The 23,241-nt window shown below is 43.3% G+C and overlaps 1 protein-coding gene across 1 annotated transcript; it reads right to left on the reverse strand.

Moving 5' to 3' along the window:
* Positions 1-6,409: 6,409 nt before the first annotated feature.
* Positions 6,410-18,993, reverse strand: gpn1 (GPN-loop GTPase 1). The gene is made up of 14 exons (XM_066697681.1): positions 18,777-18,993; positions 17,422-17,515; positions 16,014-16,053; positions 15,595-15,661; positions 15,231-15,268; positions 14,852-14,930; positions 14,275-14,369; positions 13,788-13,833; positions 13,467-13,613; positions 11,770-11,852; positions 10,595-10,634; positions 10,098-10,188; positions 8,534-8,638; positions 6,410-8,015 (listed from the first exon to the last, which is right to left on the reverse strand). Exons 1-14 carry the CDS (start codon positions 18,975-18,977, stop codon positions 7,924-7,926), a joined length of 1,218 nt encoding a protein of 405 aa, XP_066553778.1. The 5' UTR covers positions 18,978-18,993; the 3' UTR covers positions 6,410-7,923.
* Positions 18,994-23,241: the final 4,248 nt, after the last annotated feature.

Consider the following 23,241-nt stretch of genomic DNA (forward strand, 5'->3'; position numbering starts at 1 on the left):
TCAATTTCTCATTAATGCAATTATCTAACCAACCAGTCACATGGCAGTTGCTTCAATGCATTTAGGGGTGTGGTCCTGGTCAAGACAATCTCCTGAACTCCAAACCGAATGTCTGAATGGGAAAGAAAGGTGATTTAAGCAATTTTGAGCGTGGCATGGTTGTTGGTGCCAGACGGGCCGGTCTGAGTATTTCACAATCTGCTCAGTTACTGGGATTTTCACGCACAACCATTTCTAGGGTTTACAAAGAATGGTGTGAAAGGGGAAAAACATCCAGTATGCAGCAGTCCTGTGGGCGAAAATGCCTTGTTGATGCTAGAGGTCAGAGGAGAATGGGCCGACTGATTCAAGCTGATAGAAGAGCAACTTTGACTGAAATAACCACTCGTTACAACCGAGGTATGCAGCAAAGCATCTGTGAAGCCACAACACGTACAACCTTGAGGCGGATGGGCTACAACAGCAGAAGACCCCACTGGGTACCACTCATCTCCACTACAAATAGGAAAAAGAGGCTACAATTTGCACAAGCTCACCAAAATTGGACAGTTGAAGACTGGAAAAATGTTGCCTGGTCTGATGAGTCTCGATTTCTGTTGAGACATTCAGATGGTAGAGTCAGAATTTGGCGTAAACAGAATGAGAACATGGATCCATCATGCCTTGTTACCACTGTGCAGGCTGGTGGTGGTGGTGTAATGGTGTGGGGGATGTTTTCTTGGCACACTTTAGGCCCCTTAGTGGCAATTGGGCATCGTTTAAATGCCACAGTCACCAGATCTCAACCCAATAGAGCATCTTTGGGATGTGGTGGAACGGGAGCTTCGTGCCCTGGATGTGCATCCCACAAATCTCCATCAACTGCAAGATGCTATCCTATCAATATGGGCCAACATTTCTAAAGAATGCTTTCAGCACCTTGTTGAATCAATGCCACGTAGAATTAAGGCAGTTCTGAAGGCGAAAGGGGGTCAAACACAGTATTAGTATGGTGTTCCTAATAATCCTTTAGGTGAGTATATATATATATATATATAGTTGGTATTTAGGACACCTTCCCATATGTTTAGAAATACATTTAATTAAAAAGATGACAATTATATTGAAAATAGTTAAAATTCATGGTTTTACTTTTTGACTATAAGCATTACAATAATAACTAAGTCTGGGTGATGAAACACCCATTTAATTATTATCTTTAAAACTTTTTTTTTATCTCAAAAAACTATTTCCTACACCACTCTTTGCCTCCAAGAGAAGAGTTTCAGCAGAGCCAAGAGAGAGAGATATTGATTAGGGGGGCCCAGAAATATCATAGATTCTTGCTAAAGTTCAAGTTGTATTTTAACTTAAATCTAAAAATGCCCTTTCCAGAAAGATTTAGATCTGGACTTACTGGCACTATTTTTGCAGGAATTTCACTGCCAAGAGATGTGAGTATTACTTCTGCATGTCTGTCGATGTAATCCTGTGGCTTCCTTGGTTTGCTCATACAGTCCTTCACAGCTCCTATCCATTCAATCTGTCCATCTGTCAGTTAATTTAGCTTCCAAATTTACTCACTTGCCCTATCCACACAATGCTGCAAATTCAGGACAACTTGATTCCAGAACTATATATATATATATATATATATATATATTTAGTTGTTTAATTTGTTCTCTTCTCCACAACACAACTAAGGACCTGTCTTTGAATCTATCGTCCTGACCTCACCTCATACTCAAGACTTGAGGTTACTGGTGTGCTGGGTCTGTTTTTCTTTGCATTTCTGTTTCCATTTTGATTGCGGCTGGCTTGTGCACTTGGTAACCATCGAAACAGACACACCTGTACAGCATAAGGCCACTGATACCTGCTAAGGAATGGGACTGATCGATTTGTCAATTCATTTGCCTTCAAACTTTCAAGAAAAATAAAAAGGTGTTAAAAGAATAAGAAGAATTAGAACAACTGTGGGATTTTCAACCCTTTCAGTATTACACACCTATTAACGAGGAAGCAGTTTTGGTCTGATTTCCACACAACGCCCTGTAGCTGAACTGCAGCCCCCCAGAGCACTCACACCTTGGATTCAAACCTCTTGTGGTCTCAGGAGCACCGCTGAGCCCCAGCAACCAAATTATGATGACTAAAGGCCAGGCCTACACGCTAGGGGGGGTTGTATACTCTTCAGAGCCCTGGAGAGTGATGTCACCATAAGAGACTCTCCAGGATGCTGTTCAGACTCTAAGGTGTTATTTGAGCAACCAGCTCTGTTTCTCCTGACTTACAGAGCTGCAATCTATGACTTTGAAGTCTGTGCACTGTAACATGAGGCTAAATGTTTGTTGTTTTGTAGTTAATGTAATTAGTTGTGATGTTGTGCATCTGTACTGCAGTGTACAGATGCATGTACAGATGAAAGTTGCTTTGGATAAATATGTAAATATGGTGGTTAATAAATGGCCTTTATCCCATGATCGCCAGATTTATCTCATGATTTCGAAATCACCATTCCATTACCTTATGGTCTGGTACAGATGGCTGGTAATATCAGGTCTGTAAGATAAATTATCTCTTGATTGTGGACACAAGAAAGATTTCTTCTTTTATTTGACCATGGCCCCAACGTGCCACCGTAGATACAGATGTCTGCTTAATGACTGCATAATAATACAAATAATAGTAACACTGATCAGAAGAAGCAGCTCATTATTCACTAAGAGCCGTGGTACACAAACAGCAGAGTCATTTGGTTGTCCTCAGACTCCTGGCTTCACCTCCCATTCACGAGCCTTTTAACAATCTGACAACTCACAAACACTTCAATTAACTTCCACCGTATTCTCGGGCAGTGTTTCTCCCAGGGAGCCACACCTGTCAAGTATAAGCTGCCACTTTTAGGAGGTGACATCATAGGAACAGCACAGGGATGCACCATAAATCATGTGTCTTTACCGGCACTGGGTCACGTCAGGGGAAGGAAACAGTATTACCGACAAGCCCCTCCCTTGAGGAGATGCTGTCTTCAAATTGAAAACATTCACAGGTTGATGCTCAGAGCTTTTAGCTTCACTTCCCCCTTGTTTCTCATCACATAAAAACATGGTAGCAGTAAAAGCTCATATTCATGTATTTAAAAAGAAAACTGATGCAACTACAATTACTAAACCAGTCACCACATTTTAATGAGTAATGACCCAGACTGATGCTGTAGATACAGGGGTGTTCAGATGCCAGGACATCACAACGACTCTGATTCTCAGCAGATGGCATTGAGCCCAGGTTCCCTAATGCAGGTGCTCAGTTTCTCTCCCTTAAGAAGGGGCCCTGCAATAGTAATCATTTAAAAATATGTTTTCTTGTTTTTAAAGTCCCAATCTCTAGTGATTGTGCCCCCAAATGCTCTGGCTCGGATGCCAAGGTTTGTTGTGATGCTCGGCCTCTAGCTGCTGCACTGGAAGCTGGGCAATCCACAGACATCCCCTCCCCCCCGCCACTGCTGCCCTGCTCATATAAGAGGGATGATGTCATGCAGCTGTCTTCTGTTAGCACAAGAGCTGGGAGTCGTGAGCAGAATAAGTGAACAGCTCCCACCCGTTAGCACTGGGAACAGGGATGGAGGGAGTGGAGGGGGGATGCAGGGTCTGCACAATGTCACTCTACTTCCTCCACACCCCACCCCCTTCACCTCCCCACTGCGGCCCCTTCCCCCACCCTACTGGAGCAGGAGACAGCGATCCTCTAATGCAAATGACCTGAACAGCCCTGGGATGAGAAAAGGAAAGAAAATAGAAAAAAAAAAAAAAAAAAAAAAGAAAAGCTTCCACGAAGAGCTTCATAATTCAAAATACACCCCCCCCGCCCGCATTCCCATCATCCCTCCCCTCTTTCTCTCCTTGTTTGCTTTCCTTACACCATGATGTCATTTCCAGCCAACCAGAAAGCCTCGTCCAATCCCCTGGTCCTGAGACAGGGATTAACTATTTCCCTCCCACACTGTGCCTGTGCTTCCACCCCGGTGTGGATTCAGGGGAACTGATGTCCCTGCATGCAGGCAGTGGCTCCCCCGGTTATTCTAACAGAGCCCATCGCCGGCTGCAACACCGAGACGGGGCGAGAGTCTGCAGGCCATGGCAGTGAGGGTGGTAAAGGGCCGCCGAGTGGAGTGCATTGGTGCAGGTGGGACAGAAAGATGCTGAGAACAGGACCACCAGGTCTGAGCACTCGGCGCTGCCCTGACCTCAATAGCAGCTATTGATCCGCTTGCCCAGACTCAAAATGCAGCCCGCTTGAATGAATAATCCATCCTACTTCTCAGAGCGAGTTTCATTTTCAGAAGTCGTTCAATACAGGGGAAGCAGGAAGCTGCATTTCCAGCTGTTTATTATTATTGTGGATAAAACACGTTAGGTTTTCTGTTCAATTGTATCAATCCGTTTCCTTTATTTTAATTTCTGGCAGCAGATTTAAGTGATGCTTTGGGCGTACATTGCAGATGGTTTATTTATGTATTCATTCATGCCCAGTGTGTTTGATGATCACCTCCCAGCGGTGCTGACCCCACTGGGAAAATAAGCAATCTGTGGGAATAATCAGAATGGTCAAATTCAATGATCAACACCTGGGTATCTTTCTACACTGGAAAACCCCAATGTGTGAGTAAAACCAGCTCAGGGGAACAGGGGTTGACCGGGGTGATATGGGAACAACCTGGATGAAAATTGATCAGACCTTTAATGGACTGAGCATTGTGAATGAGTCGGCCCTGTCTCTACACAAAAGCACAGTTACCCTGGTGCAGCTCCTATACAGATTCTCAGTGCCTATGGCCATCTGCTTTTATTATTTTTGTTTTTATGGGGAACTGTTCAAATAGGGAACTGCAGCTTTAAGGATTAAATGTAAATGGGAACCAAGGTCCCTACCGCTCTGTGAAATATGTAAATGGAAGCATTTCTCCCATAGCAGATTGTGAAAGGAAACAAACAGAGCAGTGCCTATTAGATTTATGTACGCTGCGTAAAAGGCTTCGAGCAAATAGCTGTAAAACAAGAGCACCAGGCTGCATTAGTGCAGGGTATAATCAGAGCCCCCCCACCCCAAAATAAAAACAACAGCACACAACTGTGCACTCTGCAATTATACCCAAATGGAAAAGCAATCAAGCATCCTTCAGTAGTAGGTGTACTGTAGTTACTGCCTCAATTCAATTGTGTGGGCATGAAAATGGCTTTAGGGTGACTTGTTTTGAGTTCAATTTTAGAATAAAAAAAAAGTGTAGTTACTGAATGTCCATTGACAGCAAGACTGCACTTATTCCCATTTCAGCTACAGACAACTAGCCCAGTTGGCAGTATGATTGCAATTAAAACGACAAGATCACAAGATCCACACTCAGATCAGTGACCCTCAGGTGGTTAAGCACTCATGCATGGGAATTGGGCCTTTTAATTTTCAGCAAAGGATAGAAGCTCCTTCACTAGGTATATATAATTACATACCTTCAAAAAATACATGAAAATAAAAAGCTTTCCTATCACTCATCCTCCCCTGAATCTTTTGAGAACTATCACTTTGTACTGCCTACATCCATGGAGGTGTAGTGTGGACCTGCAGAAGATGATCCGGGAGTGAGTCACAGATTAGGGAGATGCAGCAGAGAAAGCCGGCAGACAGGCTGGCATTTATCCGCTGTGCGCTTTGATTAGCAACCGGTGGCAGTTGCAGGGACTTTTCATTGGGGAGGCAGGGATTGAGGAGGGGGAGAGAAGAGCACACAAAAAAGAACAGAAAGCTGTATTTATCCACCCCCAGCTCTAAATGCCATTAGCAATGCTACATAATCCCTGTACACGAGTGCTGTTAGCTTTGCAGAAGTCTACTTTGAAAGGCAAGCAGTGTCAGACCAGCCCAGAGTGCAGCGACCAACTTGCTCCCCTTCTGAAGGCATAACGTTTCTGACACGGAGCAATCAATCCCCAATATTCAAGAAAAGGATGTTGCTAAATGATTTGTGTTACCCAGCAGCCCATGCTAAACCCCAGCAGCCAAGTGTCATAGATACAGGACAAATGCTGTGTAGAACTGGGTACAGGTAGATATATAACCACATGTGTGATGGCATGGCAGTGTTTTTCAAAATAATTAATCTGCAGGTTATCATCAAAAAATATTTCCAACTGTTTGCATTTGTCTGCCCTCATCAGTTGGCTGTATCCACTTTTCACATTTCTTAAGTCATACTGCATGTACATGTATGGTTATTTTCACCGATGCCAGTGCGCACACGGGGTAACTCCATGCATTTACTGAAAAAGGGCAGAAGTTGAATTAGTCTGGCCCAGAGAACTCATTGGATCACTTTCTGCAATTACTTAAATGCAGGTTTCACAATTTTCGATACACAAATAACTTAAAATCTGCATTCTAACTAAAATATTCATTTTATTATAAAACACATCAATGCACATACATCAGACAGAACTTATGAAGTGGCAAAAAAAAAGAAAAAAAAAAAAAAGATTTTTTTATTTTTTAAAGTTCCTTTGTAGGAAGCCGTCAGATAAGATGATTGCTAAATATACACAAACCAGCAGCAATGTTTCTCTCCCACACTGCATGCTTTCATTGCTCATCAATGGAGAGAGTCCAGGAACAGCCAACATATGCTGTGTGGAGAGAGTAGGCCAAGATCTCCTCAACTAGCACATACTCAGGGGGAACATACACATACCTGTAACATTCAATTTCAACACTTCTGTGCTTGAGAACAAAGAAATACCTTTGCAATGGCATGCGGTCTTTTCTGGACAGGATTTTATTGGATTTTTATTTTACTTTTTTATGGTAAGTGATGTTTAGGGGGGAAAAAATATAAAAGGGTGACAATATAATGAAACCCTATGGAAAGGTTTGTAATTAATTTTATAGTAGGGACTCCTATCGTAACCGAATGGGAAAAGAAGCATAAATCAGAAAGAAAAGCCAGTCGCTCTTGCGGATTCCTGATATCGTTGGCCTTTTCATCATACCTGAACTCTACCTCCAAAAACTCTTTCCCACATGCTAGCATAAAACGGGGAGATAAAGAGCCAACTGAACATGGCACAGAGATGCAGAACAAATACGAGTCTGCTGTCCAGATTTTCAACCAGATGGAAGCGATGACCCATTCACACATGGCTCTCGCGTCCAGTAAAATAAAAAAAAAAACGATTTTAAATTGCATACATAATTTCACTCAAATGTATTATGCTGGGCTAGGTTATCAGTCCTAGGCAATATAGCATGCTGTCCATACAGAGACTATTGTTTGTGGCACAACCACACCCCCACCCCCACAGGAGAGGAACAACCAATTAGCTTTTAAATAAATAAATGAAAGCAAAACACCGGGAATCGGGACAGGGAATCTGCCGGGAGACCAGCGCCACATTTGCCGCCATTACCAGCGCAATATCTCTTTTCCTGAAACGGTGTTGTCTGGGACAGGGGGATGTTTTCAGTGCAACCAAAGATACACACACGTCTTCTTGCACGGATGCATGGGACAACGCTCCTGCCGCTCAGTCTCGTCTGCAGCCCCCCTCAGGAAGCCAACATGGAGGGCTATCTTCACAATGCCTGCGGTTACCACGATTCCCCATGTCCCTTGAACCCCACCATGCTACACACTCGTACACCCACACCTCAACACGGTGTCGAAAGCTGCTGCCAAACACGACACGCACATGGCGATCGCATCCAGTTCTGTTATCGTAGCGCTGTCCGATCCCTCAACCTCCCCCCCGGGTCCCAGTAAAAAGTGAAAATTAAAAAAGATCATCATGGGGGGCCCTGCAGCAGAGGCACAGTCCCCGTTTTCCATTGCAGATTAAAAGAAGGACGTGGAAGGCAGGTTTCACCGCCTAGTGCTCAGCCGGCCCGGACCACAGGCCCTCACTGCTGCTTCCTGTTGCGCACCTGCACCACCTCCCTCCTCTCCTTCAGGAACGTCCCGAAAGCCCCTTCTTCCTTGCTCTGCTCGGTGCCTGCGGAGAGTTAGAGAGGGAAAGGGGGGGATAGGCCCAGATAATCGTGAGCTGGGAGTGCCGATTCTACAGGTGAATTAATTTCTCGCCTGATAAATGGAAAAGGCGGGTAAAACTCTCTTAATGTCATTCAGAAAGAAGCAGCATTTGAACGGAGAAGAAATCGTGGTTTATTCAGCAACAGATTCGCTAAATGCCAAGCTCAGCGTGAGCCAAGGCGCTCTCAGCCAAGAAAGACTGAGAACCTCCTGCAACTCCTACTTGTAACAGAATGTGTGTCATTTCTTAGCTTCCCTTTATCCCTGCTGTGCTCAGACAGATGTATCCACCCCTTTAATACCACATTGGTCTCCAGACTGAAGACGGGACGATAGGCAGCTGCTGATGTGAAGACTGGCTCTGTTTCTATTCAGCCAGAGGAGAAAATTCCCTTCTCAGTTGCCATCAACTGGCAGGGGTGTTAACTGCCCAAGTTAACCAAGCATGCTTAAAAGCAGGCCCTGCTTAAATACACTCACGGTCGTGGTCGATGTCGTCGGTGTCGCTGTCCACTTCGTCATCCTCCTCGTCCGGGTTCCCCCGGTTGAAGATCAGGTCGCTGGGTCCTGCGATCTCCGATGCCTCTGCAGAAGAGACGGCAGCAGTCACCCCCTGATACAGGTGTATGTACAGAGGTAACAGGCAGGAAATATGAGTGCAACTGCTGCTCTGCTGCTTCTGTCCTGATGAAATAACCGCCGATGATTCGGACAAGCCCCTTGCCTAAACCAAATCTCTGACCTGTCTAGTAGACAAAAACTGAACTCTGACAAACCAAATATTTAAACTGTATAAAAACCCCAGACAACATTATTTGATCAAAAGCAAATTAAAATGGCAAAGTTGATTGAATACATGCTGAATATATTATATGTATATATATATATACATACATACATACACACACACACACACACACACACACACACATACACAGTTGTTTTTTTGTTTCTGATGTGTGCTTCATGAATTGGCATTTGATTGGATCAACTGTTCTCGTGTGTAAGGAAAATACAGGTCTTTGTTTACAACCTCTGCAGTTTTGCCTCTGGAAGATTTAGGTCTTTATTCAGCTTGTCGGTGTCTGGCATACATTCATTAGCATTGGGAATGTGCAATGATTGTTCCTGTATATTAACGGCCAATTAAAACTAAGAGTTGTATCTTTCACTACCTGCTTCAATAGCATAATGACAGTTATTCAGTCCCAACACTCCTACAGTTCAAATCCATCAAGAGAAAAGTGTGTGGGTTCGTTCCTGAGCTTGGCGAACCCTCCACACAATGAGAGGACCAATCCCTCGACTGCCACACAATGTGCACAGGAACTTGCAAGTCAAAACACAAAGCGGGGTGAAGAACATTAAACAAAGCTGCTCATTTGTGTGGTGAAGAAAGAAAGAGATGAGGAAAAAAGGCACAAAACAAATTGTGATGACTAGCTTCAGGAAAAAGGAGACTGACACAAATTGCCAGGATCGTGCTCATCAACTCAAACAAGGCATGCCAATCGTGCTTTCTGAAATGCTCCCTTTAAACCGTCTGCTTTCTAAGTTTCTCGTCCAAAAGATCACCTCTGACCCCACCGATGCACATGCTATAAGCGTAAAGCAGATATATATTTGGGTAGGTGAGTTTGTGAATGCACAGCGAGGAACAATGTAGGTTGCATCTTTGTTCCAGAAGGTTCATTACACGTCAAAGACTGTCAATGTATGCCGAATTAATGGCCATTCTTCCTTTCTTGTGCATGTGTAAGTAACACTATCCCTGCGGCTCCTTAAACCAGACCGCCAGTGTACCGGGGATCGAATGGGGATTTATCTTTATAGCTGCAGTCTGTGCAACATCAACGATTTTGCAACAAATGAGCCCCAGGAGTAAGAGCCCAGTTTCAACTGATCATATAGCCGGAAAACATCTGCAGTCGACCAGCTCTTGTGTCTGCCAAAAGGATAAGATCATATTTACATCAGTTCATACACCTCTCTCTCGTTCTCTCTCTCCGTCTGTCTAGCAAGTGGAAACGGTGAATTCCCTTACCTGTTGGTGCAGCCGTTTCCATGGGAACGGCTCCCATATCCTTCCGCAGCAGATCCAGTTGCTCCTGCTGCTTCTTATTCTGGGCTTCAGCCTGAGGGAAGCAAACAGACAGAGAGAGAGAGAGATAAGGAGACTCAGGAGTCGCTCGTGTGGGAGAGCGCGGTTTCCCCAGTGGGCCCCCACCTGCCCTAACCCAGGCCGCTCGGCCAGTTGTGCCTTCCCCACCGGGGGACTCCAGGCCGGGTGGAGAGCAGCTCGCCCAGCCTATGGGACATGCCCTGCTCCATCAGAGAGTATCTACAGGCCCACACAGCTGCAGCCCCCTCTGTGCTCAATATGTTCTATCCCCTCATAACTCGGCAGAGTCATGGCAACACCCACTGCACTAAATACAAAATACAGACCGCTGAAAATGGGATGTTTAGCATGAACAAAAATGATAAAGATTAAAAAAAAAAGGACACAAAAGAAATAAAAATGGAGAATCAATGATTTACCAGCTCTCTGTGAAGCCTTTCATATTCAGGGCGATACTCCCTAAGAGACAAAAGACAAATAACCTGTTAGATACAATTCCACATACATATCACATCAACCAGCTAGTACACCAAGAAAATGTATTTTCTAGAAGTGATGTCTGGTTCATCATGTGGATTCTTAAGTGCTACATAACGGTGTTGATTGATAACGAACGTATGATTATATGCACACCTTTGCTGCGTTACTGAAAATGATGTTGGCAGTGTTGAGATATATTAATTTGGGGAGCATGATCTACTGTTGGGTCCCCCCCGGTGATATTACATCAGATAATAGATTTTATCAACAATTACAGCTGACCACAGGGACAAGTAATTCACTTACATTACAGTTACACAGCTCAGGAAAGCAGAACTGGTAGCAGCATTTAGAATGAGTCACTAGTGACTGGGAATTGTCATGGGCCACAGGCAAGCGATCCACATCCCAGACATGGAAGACCCCTCTCTTTTTCTCTCTCTGACTTTTAAACACATTCACTCTTCATGCACCCGGATCAAAGCCTAACCCAGCCAGCAAACCCTAACACTCTCCCTCCAAAAACCTCTTCTCGAATGAATGAAAATGTCATGGCCGTCGTGGAATCTAGCGAGCCAACCACGCAGCAAAAACAGATGCAGGGAGCACAGCCTGCTGACACCCCATTGTATAAGACAGCGGCAGACAGAAAGAGAGAGTGGGTGCAGGAGAAGTGGATTCCGGTCTCCATGGTGACAAGTAATTCAATGAAAGAAGCCGTTCTGCGAAGGCAAAACCATCTGCTGCAGCTTTTATCAAAACACATCCATTAATATTTCATTTTCACTTCCTAACTTGCTAACAAGAGGTTAATGTCGCGGCAAAACAAATAATTAAATTGAAATCTAAAGACAGAGCATGATTGCACACTTTGGTGCCTAATGTCAACTCCCACAGTTGGTGCTTTTCCATTTCCCTGCATTTCTTTCTTGCCTGTTAGCATCTGGGAACCCTCTAGATTCTGGAAATTCAGTCTCTTTTGGGGGGTCTCAGGGGACATGCTGTGGGAACTGAACTCCAGGCGTGTTGTGTGGAGTGGCAAGCTGTTCTGGGACTTGGCCTATTAAGCTATAATAAACAGTGGTTTACAAGGGGCCGACAAATCCTCACGTACGTCTCATATTCCTTCGCAGCGTCAGAAACCTGCTGGAAGAAGTCATCCAGTCCATTGCCCGTGACAGCAGAGACCCCAACAACCTGGGAGAAAGCACAGAGACAGACATCACTACAGTGTGAGGGGGAATGGAGCTGCCGCTGAGGAAGGTGTGAACGACATCCGTCTTGTCGAGGCCCAAATCTGTTACAGCTTTATTTATTTTTTGTTTTTATTTTTTAGTCTGGAATGATTAAAGACTGAGTTACTATTGCTGTGGAACCTAGGTGTGGATCATTCCAGTCGAGGAAGGAACCAGTCCCAGAATGCAATGCACCTGGTAGGGCTTGATCTCTGGACCACAGTCAATCTATTTGGAAAATTTTTTTAATACAATGTCAATGACTGTCAGCACTGTCAGACTGTCAGTCTCTCGTGTTTAAGATTGGAGGATTCGTAGTTTTAAGGAATAAGTCAAGTTTTTTGACAAAACTCAATACATAGTGCAGTCTTTCAAATTACTTTTTTCCAGCTGTTGTTCAACACATTGAAAAATATAGTTTTAATGGCATCTTCCAATGTTACAATGTTCATTTGGAACTTGCAGGGTTGTTAACATAGTTCAGTGTGTCAGTCAGTAAATACAAAAATATTAAGAAAATTAAATCAAAATGTGTTTTTAGTCAATTTGATCTTAAATGCTAGCATCACACTCTGTGAAATTCTTTAGTTTTCTCCGTGACCATTTGCAAATTTCATTAAAAAAAATGCAGTGAATTCTCCGAGACCCTAATTATACGACGACTGGAAATAAATGACCGAGGTTAACCCTGCATAATTCTGTGATGTGACCCTGCCTGCCAATGAGCAGAGTCATGAATACTACGGTACATTTGGGATGCAACCCTAAGTGTATACATTTAACAGGTTACCTTTGGAGTTCATTTACAAAACCTTACAACCAGGATAGTAACAGTTTTATAGATGACTAGCGGTGATCTGTTCATCACACATAGATGTTCATTATCTGCTTTCCATTGAACACTATTAAAAAGTGCCGCTGAATGGTCGTCGGGGTTGTACAGTCGTGCACACGGAGTATTTCAGGGTAACGCGCTCATTTGTATTCTGTGAAATCTGTTCCTTCCCACTGCGCTCTACCAGCCAGCACGACAAAATCCTTGGAAAGGAGCCTGCTGGTATCCATGGTGATATCAGTAATTGCCTGCTTCTCATTTATCGTGTATTTATGATCTGGAAGAGCTACATTATAGTAGGACTTTCCTGCAACCAAGGGCCTTTTTTTATTTGGCTTTGGAAGATCAAGAGAACATCAGAAATATGTGGACTGCAAAAAATATGCGCGTGTGTGTATATAATATAGTACTCTGTGAGGGATGGTATGTGAAATGCTGAAGTGTTAACTGCAGTGTAGGAAGAAAATAATTTATGGCTTTACTTGGATATGGACCCCACTTTGTACCCGAGACCCTGATTTGGAAGACAATGACGATGACCCACAATGACCCCCACCTGGCAAAGGAGCGCGAGGCTGCCGATCGCCCTGGATTGACTGTGTCCGCCCTGGTCTACTTCAGTAAACCGAGTTCTTCCTAACCGCGCTCAGGCCAGAACTGTGTAGTAAGCACCCTGATCCCGCTACTCGTGTGCCTGAGGTGAGCTGTTCCTGCCCAGCCAGCAGGGGGCGGCACACTCACCCGGAGGTGGCTGTAGAACTCGTCCAACACAAGACTCATGGAACGGGTCAGGTTGCTGATGTAGGACGTCTCCTGGTTCAGGGCGTCCTGGAACACCTCGAAGTCCTGCATCCACTCGACGGCGAAGCTGTGATCGATGATGTCTGTCTGGAATGAGAGATACAAAACAAACAATTACTGCAGCTCACAACTAGATATAGTGCACCTACACATGAATAGTAACATCGCACTTCATTTATTTCACATCAAAATGTAAAATCCCGTCTGTAAAACCGCTGAGGCGAAGCCGTATTTGAAACCCCCACAGCTGTCCCCCCTTACCTTGTTCATGACCACAATGAAAGGCAGCTTGGTCTTGTACAGGATGCTGGAGAGAAGCACATAAGAGAGATCTTTGAAATAATTTGTATGAGTAACTAGTATTTCTAGCAATCTGCAAGTACATAACTAAACGCTTCCCTTGGCTGACATCTAGTGGATGTTCTCCATTATTACAACTTGTTATTTTTTATCCAGATTAATTGTTTGGTTCAGTTTGCCATCAATTCCAGAATTTATCTGCAGAATTCCATGATTAATTTTTGTTTTAATTTTAAAATTCATGTAATGTTTAAAAATCAAACAAATACATACATAAAAAAATAAAAACAAGCAGGGGTCCTGTACTAGAACTATAGTACTATTTAATATTTCAATCAGAAGCCTACATGACCCAGTGAAGAGTCTGGTAGGAATGAAAAACAGAGGACAGAACTGGGGTCTCAGCATCAGTCGAGGTTCACGAGGCGGAGACGGGGTTTCCACTGACCTGCAGGCGTAGAGCATGTTGGACATGAAGGTGACAGGGTTGACGCTGCGAGACGTGTCCATCACGTACACCACAACACAGGGGAAGGAGGAGGCCTGTGGGACACACAACACAACGGCGGCTCAAAGGAAGTCTCGCAATGCTGCAGCCATTTCAGACCCTGACCATACCGTTTTCTAACTGGTAGCTTGGATGCAGATCTTTCTAAACGTGCAAAGGACTGGGGGATACGATAGCCAGGCCTGGACTAATGGAAGCCAGGAGTAGAGGAGGACTGTAAGGGTTCAGAAGTAGTTCAGAGAGCTTAAAGTTATTGCTCTTTTGAAAGCGGTTGTGCTCTGAAATACATATGTTGCTTTAACTTTAACCTATTATGTGTTTTGGTTGGAGAATCCAAGTGAAATAAAGCCTACATCGCTACTATATACATGATATATATTTTTTTTATTTCTCATTTTGAGTTGCTGAAAACATAACAGCAACGGCTCGATGTGCACTTTAGGATGTACAATTTAGAAATCACTGCAGTACAAGTATAAACCAAGATTTTAAAACGGAATCAATTCTCTACACATACTAAAGTTTCTGTGATGATTGTCCCAGAGGCCGACCAGGTGAAGACCTCAATCTGACCGGGGGTGTCGATCACGACATACCTGTGGGAAGAATGAACACGTCAAAGAACTACAATTAAAACAGCAAATGTATCATGAATTAGTCGCCCTGGATAAGGGCGTCTGCCAAGAAATAAAAATAATAATAATAATAATGAAATGGGACAGATCCATATCACATATTACAGTACAAGGTGTTTGGCTTTTTTTTCCTCTCTCTAAAAGGTGAATAAATCAGCCCCTATTACTTATTGTAACTTGGCATTTACATTTGATATCTGCACTTTAAATGCCTGAGCTCTTTTGTAAGAGCTGACCCTGAATGTGCGACGCAGTACTTACTTGTGATCGTTCTGCTTTTTCTCAATGAATTTCATGACCTGGTAGGGGTAGAAGACAAACGCATTAACAGATAACTCACAACAGAAAAACAACACTTGTATTGTTTAAGAACAAACACCAATTAGATTACTTTAGTTAATTACCAAAGTAGATAAACACTCAATAACATTTATTTGACACTGCAAACTTTGTGATTTTCTTTTGTTGTTGGTATTTGTAAATCGGTTTCTGATGATGTCCTAATACGTCTTGTCTGACGTATACCAAATAACCCCCGTGAGAATGGGTATGAAATGTCTCAGGTTTTGCTTTTCTTCTCCTGGGACCTCTCCAAGCACGTTCTTGAAAACTTTTCTGCTCTTACCTGATCAAACCTCGTAGCAAAGAGGTTTAATGACGTCACAATCCCTCCGTTTGGCCCCAGACCATATCTGTGTTCAGGTTAAGGCAATTCCTTCACAAGATTAGTTAAATCTTATCCTACTCACGGATGGTCAATTACATACTTATACCCAGTCTCAGCTTAACATATTGTCAGAAGCCACTTTCCATTTCTTATAAATGAAAACATGATGACTACAGGTTTTTTCAATTGCAATTGGTGGGTAGGTCAAAGTTTTAAATCGGTCTGGGTCTTCGCACCACACTTCATAGAAAGCCAGCTACAACCGATGCTTTGCTGTTAACTGCTTATTACAGCTCAGATAAACTGGGGGCCTTAATGACTAAACCATGTGCGACACTTCTCTTCACATGTCTCTGGGGTCCAGTTACAAAGGATACTGCTTCATTACTTCTTTATAGTTCACAGTGTCACGGATATCTAAGAGGCAAACAGAAACATGTACAGGTGACGAGACAGAACCAAAATATATTACATCACTTCACTTTATGGACAATGTGTTTTAAATCACAGAACACCTGCAGAAGGTGTGTAACTTTATATTATCTTAAGTGTGTTTATAATGTGGCATACTTGTAGGGGAACAAAAACCTGCTTTGTCCTAAAAATAACCATAGTACACTGAGACGGCTCTCCTGGCAGTCACTGACTCCCTCAGCTGTGCTCGGGCGCCTCCCTCTCCTCAGTTCTCATCCTCCTCGATCTCTCTGCAGCATTTGACACTGTCGATCACTCCATCCTCCTCTCCTGCCTCGCTGACCTTGGAATCTCTGGGTCTGCTATCACCTGGTTCTCCTCCTACCTCAACGACCGCACCTATCTTGATCCTGCGCTCTCCTACACTCAGCACATCACACCACGCTGACACGCACCTGCAGATTCTTCCTGAGCAACATACACCGAATCCGTGCCTTCCTCACTGACTACTCGACTCAGCTGCTCGTCCAGTCCCTGGTCCTCTCCCGCCTGGACTACTGCGACTCCCTCCTGGCCGGCCTGCCTGCATCCACTACCCGCCGCTCCAGCTCATCCAGAGCTCTGCGGCTCGTCTGGTGTCTCTCTGCCCCGATTTGCACACGCTACTCCACTGGCTCCCGATAGCGGCACGCATTCAGTTCAAGACACTGACCCTCACCTACCGCTGTCAGTCTCGACCTCACTGCACCAAGCTACCTTCAGACCCTCGTCTCTCCATACATCCCCTCCAGACCACTGCGCTCCTCCAGTGCCAGAAGACTAACTCTGCCTCCTCTCCACTCTCCTTCCTCCAGAGCCGCTCCTTCTCATCCCTGAACCCTAAATGGTGGAACGACCTGCCCACCGAAGTCAAACCAGCAGAGTCCTTGACCTCATTGCGGCGCTTACTCAAGACACATCTTTTCAGACTGTACTTGTAATTTAGTCATTTATTCTCCTGTAAGATAGCACTTACACAACATTTTGTCATACCCCTGCCTTGATAGCATTTGTATTGTTTATTTTGATTTCCCCTATGCTCCCTCTCCCTTAGTTCCTAACTTTGACTTAACATCTTACTTATCAGCTTTTTCATTCTAGGATGTAAGACCTAATATATTGTTAACTATACATCTCATATACACTTGTGTACATTGAAATTTGTAAAATGTATTATGCCTTGAACTGCACTGTATGATTGCACTTTGTATATATTGTGGTTATATTAAGTAAGTCTCCCTGGACAGGGGTGTCTGCTAAGACACAAATAAATAATAATAATGTAGCTTTTATTCCGTTTCAGAGACTAACTTCCAGTTCCGAGGTGCTTACCGATATTCGCGGGAAACGGGACCTCATGGACTGCAGGGTCCAGGTTGATGACGTAGGGCGGAGACTTCTTCCGGTGCAGATGCGCAGTCACACGCTGCAGGGAGGAGACGAGACTGAGAGACTGCACACAGGTGTGACACCCATACACACGGCAAATATATACGTTTATGGTAAGGTTTGTCCTCTTCTTATTGTAAACTTTAAGAACAAGATGATATAATGTATGAGTATTTCAGCACTTCCCAATATTTCCGAGGGTGAGACACCAACTTCACCTAATCAGACTAATCAATTGCCACACTATATAAACACCAATCAGCCATAACATTATGCCCACTGACAGGTGAAGTGAATAACACTGATAATCTCGCTGTCAGTGGGTGGGATATATTAGGCAGCAAGTGAACATTTTGTCCTCAAAGTTGATGTGTTAGAAGCAGGAAAAATGGGCAGCGTAAGGATCTGAGTGACTTTGACAAGGGCCAAATTGTGATGGCTACACGACTGGGTCAGAGCATCTCAAAAACTGCAGCTCTTGTGGGGTGTTCCTGGTCTGCAGTGGTCAGTACCTGTCAAAAGTGGTCCAAGGAAGGAAAAGCGGTGAACCGGCGACAGGGTCATGGCCGGCCAAGGCTCATTGATGCACGTGGGGAGCGAAGGCTGGCCCGTGTGGTCCGATCCAACAGACGAGCTACTGTAGCTCAAATTGCTGAAAAAGTGAATGCTGGTTCTGATAGAAAGGTGTCAGAACACACAGTGCATCGCAGTTTGTTGCGTATGGGGCTGCGCAGCCGCAGACCAGTCAGGGTGCCCATGCTGACCCCTGTCCACTGCCGAAAGCACCTACAATGGGCACGTGAGCATCAGAACTGGACAATGGAGCAATGGAAGAAGGTGGCCTGGTCTGATGAATCACGAGTTCAAGGTGTTGACTTGGCCTCCAAATTCCCCAGATCTCAATCCAATCGAGCATCTGTGGGATGTGCTGGACAAACAAGTCCGATCCATGGAGGCCTCACCTCGCAACTTACAGGACTTAAAGGATCTGCTGCTGACGTCTTGGTGCCAGATACCACAGCACACCTTCAGAGGTCTAGTGGGGTCCATGCCTCGACGGGTCAGGGCTGTTTTGGCGGCAAAAGGGGGACCTACACAATATTAGGCAGGTGGTCATTATGTTACGGCTGATCGATGTATATATAAACTGAAAAAAGTTACAGACGAGTACAGGCTATGATTTGTCCCGTGTGATTCAGGAAGAAATAAAATCGTGACGAACTCTAATTTTAAGACACCTGAGCTGAAGTTTGAATGGTGCACGGCGGTGCTGAAGGGGTGCCTGGAAGTGACGCTACCTGAACGAAAGTGGTTTTCCCCGACCCTGCCATCCCGAGGACGATGAGACACACGGGCTTCTGTCCGGGCCCCTCTTCCGCGGACTGCGACCCCGGAGCCGCGCCGGGTTTAGTCGAGTCTCCGTCTGCTGCCTCCTCGTAGCCAGTGTTTCCCCGCGAAACTCCATCACTCTCAGCGTCCGAGCCCGCTGCGGCCGCCATGCTGTTTACAATGTGCCGTATGTTAAGCAGCACTGTCGCAAAAACGCGTATCGGGAGGAGGAAAAAAGAAGCCCACGTGGGTCTGTAATATGTTGAAGTTTGCTGACGCCATCTTGGTAGAGGAGCACCGAACTTCGTATCAAGCTCATATCTATCTATCTATCGATCTATCGATCTATCTCTCTATCAATCTATATGTTTTATGTATGAATATATGTACGTTCAGACGCCTTTACCACTTGACCACAAATATTAAAATGATATTACAAGTATTATTATTATTATAATTATTATTATAGCCTATTGATCATACAATGGAAATAGCCCCAAGATAAATAAAGCAATATATATGAATATATATATGAATATATATATATATATATATATATATATATATATATATATATATATATATATGAATGTATGCCTTCAGTGTGTTTATTTAAATAAATAAATACAGACCAGATTAATGTATTTCATATTTTGATAACACTTAAGCCAGCTGTTTGTATGTACTGCAAAATTCGGAAGTTCTCCTGGGATGCTTTTTAATGTTGTTTTTATCTGACGTCGTTTTAAACCAAGATTTAAAATAATAATCGATAATCCAGTATGAGGGACGGCCGCTGGGGGGCAGCCGATACTCGTCTAAATTAACTTACTGACATGTTTATGGAAAAAAAAACTTTTGCAAACATTGTGACAATGATCATTATGATATAATAAAGAAAATGTGTATTTATTGCAAAACATTCTTGTGAGACATATAAAATTAAATATAGTGATACAATCTTAATTTGTATTTAACTCTTAGCCAGTAAATGGAAATAGTACTCCGGTTCAGGAGAAGTCCAAAGTGTCAGTTGACTGAAACTCAGACAGTGACTTAAACAACATCCTTGGATCTGGACTGAAACATCTTATCGTTTCCTATCAGTTAATTTCAATACCAGAAAAACTTCATTCTGTACGTCACTTACATGAAGCTAATGCAGGCACATGCATTTCATTAACTCTGGAATCAACAAGAAAGAGCTTTGCCTTTACTATAAACCAACAGGCTTAGGTGTGTTTTTTGGGAGAAGATGTGTTTGTATGCTTGTGCCTCTTTCAAAAATGTTCCCGAAACTTGGACAGAGTGCTCAAGCAAGGTTTACATAGATGTTGTATCTGGGATTTGTCTCCTGCCTGGTTGTTGCATTGCTTGTTTCAGAAGGATTTTAAAGGCTGTGTTTTTTAGTTTTGTGTCTTGGTAGGAGTGCTATCATTACTCTTTGCACTGAGCATGAACCCTGAATTCCTACAGATCTGCTCCACATCCTTATACCAAACTGTGGATATGAGTCTACAGAGTTCATAGAGGGGTTGTTGTCATAAAAAATTTAAGCGCCTGTGAGTTTTAGATTAAACAACGTCTTGAAAAATGGTTATGTTGCTATGGCAGCTCAGTTAATATATTTATTAAATATTAGAACCCTTTTTGTGTGCAATATTTGAGAGCGGAGGTATTTTTGAAGGCACACATTGCATTTATATTTTTCACTCTGCTGCCAGAGCTGCAAATCAGTCAAACACAGATGCATTATAAAATCATGTCAAATCAATGAAATGCAAAATATATTAATATGATGTGTGAATTAGGTGTTAATGACACTGCCTCATTTGTTTTCAATAGCAACAGCAATAATTATTTCCCATTTGTTTCCTTCACAATTGTAGCTACATTATAATGTGTTACTATACAGTGGGATATAAAACTGTTTTGAATATGAATTACATTAACATTGCTCCTTGAAGACAGAATTTGAATACTGTTTGAGATAAGGATTCAAATGCATGAGAAAAACAAGACTCAATGAGGTGCTCCTACAGACTAGCCAACACTCAAATACAAGCATTTATAGTACATATATTAACAATGCTAAGGAGAATTTAATAGACTTGGAGCTCTCTGTGTTTCAGGCAGGTTCGTGAGACTTAAATATAAATAAATAATTACATTTACAAAAACACAGTTTTATGAGGGGGGAAAAAATAAAGTATGCCGAGTCATGCAAAATCAAAAACAGAAAACACAGGTGTTTGGCTTCACTTGAAACAAACACTACAAGTAGTAAATAGTGTTAATATGAATTTGAACACTAACAGCGAAAATACAAGTGCCAACCCATCGACGGGCCAAGCATTTCTGCTGCATTGCAGTTCAGTGCAGCATCTGAAGCATGTTAAGTGATGACTGCTGCCCACCAGTAATTTCCGGTTACCATGACACACTGACAAATATGCTATTTTACTCCATACAAAACACTTATTAGAGCAAAATAGCAACATGAGAAGATCACAGGTGAGAAGAGGCCTCCTGGCCTGTCTAGCTCATAGTGGTCTCTATACTTAATAACTGTCACAAAGATTTCACTCAGCTGTTTCTTAAAGTATCCTAGTGTTTGTCTGTCTGTCCGTTTCAACGACAAGACTTGGATAACCTGTTACAGACTCCTACAACCCTGTGTGTAGAGACATGCCTCCTGTTTTCAGTCTTAGAAGCACTCCCTCATAACATCCACTTGTCTGTATGGAACCATTGATGGTGAAGATGTCTATTACAAACACTCTTGCCAGACTCAAAACGCAAACGGAAGGGTTTGGTAATTCACAAACAAAATGGGCAAATGCATCTTTCATGCCTTAGCGTTTTTTATCGTCCAGATTCAAAATTTTCCTGCAGATTCACAGCCACGTTGCACAACATAGCACCAAGCGTACATTCCCAGACCTTTTCTCCGCAAGTGATCACAAGAATGTGACACTTCTTCAGAAGCTTTGAAGAGATAAATTGTTCTGCCCCAAGCCCACAGCTGACTGAAAGATGGTGCGACACATTCTCAAATTTCCTGTTTATTTCCTCTCAGCTGCTAATTATTTTATTTATTAGACTCCTATCTGTGCCTGATGACAAATATAATCAATGAAATGAGACCTTGTCAAGGGTCTGGGATTTTTATATTCCTTAATTATGAACAAAGTACAGCACAATACAGCAAACCACACATGATTCTGATATTAATTTGGAAATTGAGTTCAGTACTGTGCAAAAGTTTTAGGTAGGTGTGAATAAATGCTGTAAAGTAAGAATGCTTTCAAAAATAGACATGTTAATAGATTATATTGATCAATTAACTAAATGCAAAGTGAGTGAACAGAAGAAAAATCCAAATCAAATCCATATTTAGTGTGACCACCCTTTGCCTTCAAAACAGCATCAATTCTTCTAGGTACACTTGCACAGAGACAGGGATTTTGTAGGCATATAGTCAGGTGTCTGATTAAACAATTATACCAAACAGGTGCTAATGATCATCAATTCAATATGTAGGTTGAAACACAATCATTAACTGAAACAGAAACAGCTGTGTAGGAGGAATAAAACTGGGTGAGGAACAGCCAGACTCAGCTAACAAGGTTTACTGTCAAAAGTCACACACCATGGCAAGACTGAGCAACAAGACACAAGGTAGTTCTACGGCATCAGCAAGGTCTCTCCCAGGCAGACATTTCAAGGCAGACAGGGGTTTCCAGATGTGCTGTCCAAGCTCTTTGAAGAAGCACAAAGAAACGGGCAACGTTGAGGACCATAGACGCAGTGGTCGGCCAAGGAAACTTCCTGCAGCAGATGAAAGACACATCATGCTGACTTCCCTTCACAATCGGAAGATGTCCAGCAGTGCCATCAGCTCAGAATTGGCAGAAAACAGTGAGACCCTGGTACACCCATCTAGTCCGGAGAAGTCTGGTCAGAAGTGGCCTTCATGGAAGACTTGCGGTCAAAAAGCCATACCTCCAATGGGGCAACAAGGCCAAGCGACTCAACTATTCACGAAAACACAAGAACTGCAGTGCAGAAAAATGGCAGCAGGTGCTCTGGACTGATGAGTCAAAATGTGAAATAGTTGGCTGTAGCAGAAGGCAGTTTGTTCACCGAAGGGCTGGAGAGCGGTACACGAATAAGTGTCTGCAGGCAAGAGTGAAGCATGGTGGAGGTTCCTTGCAAGTTTGGGGCTGCATTTCTGCAAATGGAGTCGGGGATTTGGTCAGAATGAATGGTCTCCTCAATGCAGAGAAGTACAGGCAGATACTTATCCATCATGCAATACCATCAGGGAGGCATCTGATTGGCCCCAAATTTATTCTGCAGCATGACAACAACCCCAGACATACAGCGACAGTCATTAAGAACTATCTTCAGTGTAAAGAAGAACAAGGAGTC

This window comes from Amia ocellicauda, chromosome 1, assembly GCF_036373705.1.
Source record: "Amia ocellicauda isolate fAmiCal2 chromosome 1, fAmiCal2.hap1, whole genome shotgun sequence".
NCBI classification, from domain to species: Eukaryota; Metazoa; Chordata; class Actinopteri; order Amiiformes; family Amiidae; genus Amia; species Amia ocellicauda.

Excerpts from the sequence above, each read along its gene's own strand:
- gpn1 (XM_066697681.1), bottom strand. The coding sequence starts at position 18,977 with ATGGCGGCCGCAGCGGGCTCGGACGCTGAGAGTGATGGAGTTTCGCGG. Across the intron at positions 17,516-18,776 it reads GGAAAACCACTTTCGTTCAG|CGTGTGACTGCGCATCTGCA; the intron begins GTAGCGTCACTT and ends TCCTCCCTGCAG. Across the intron at positions 13,614-13,787 it reads TCATTGTGGTCATGAACAAG|ACAGACATCATCGATCACAG; the intron begins GTAAGGGGGGAC and ends CTCTCATTCCAG.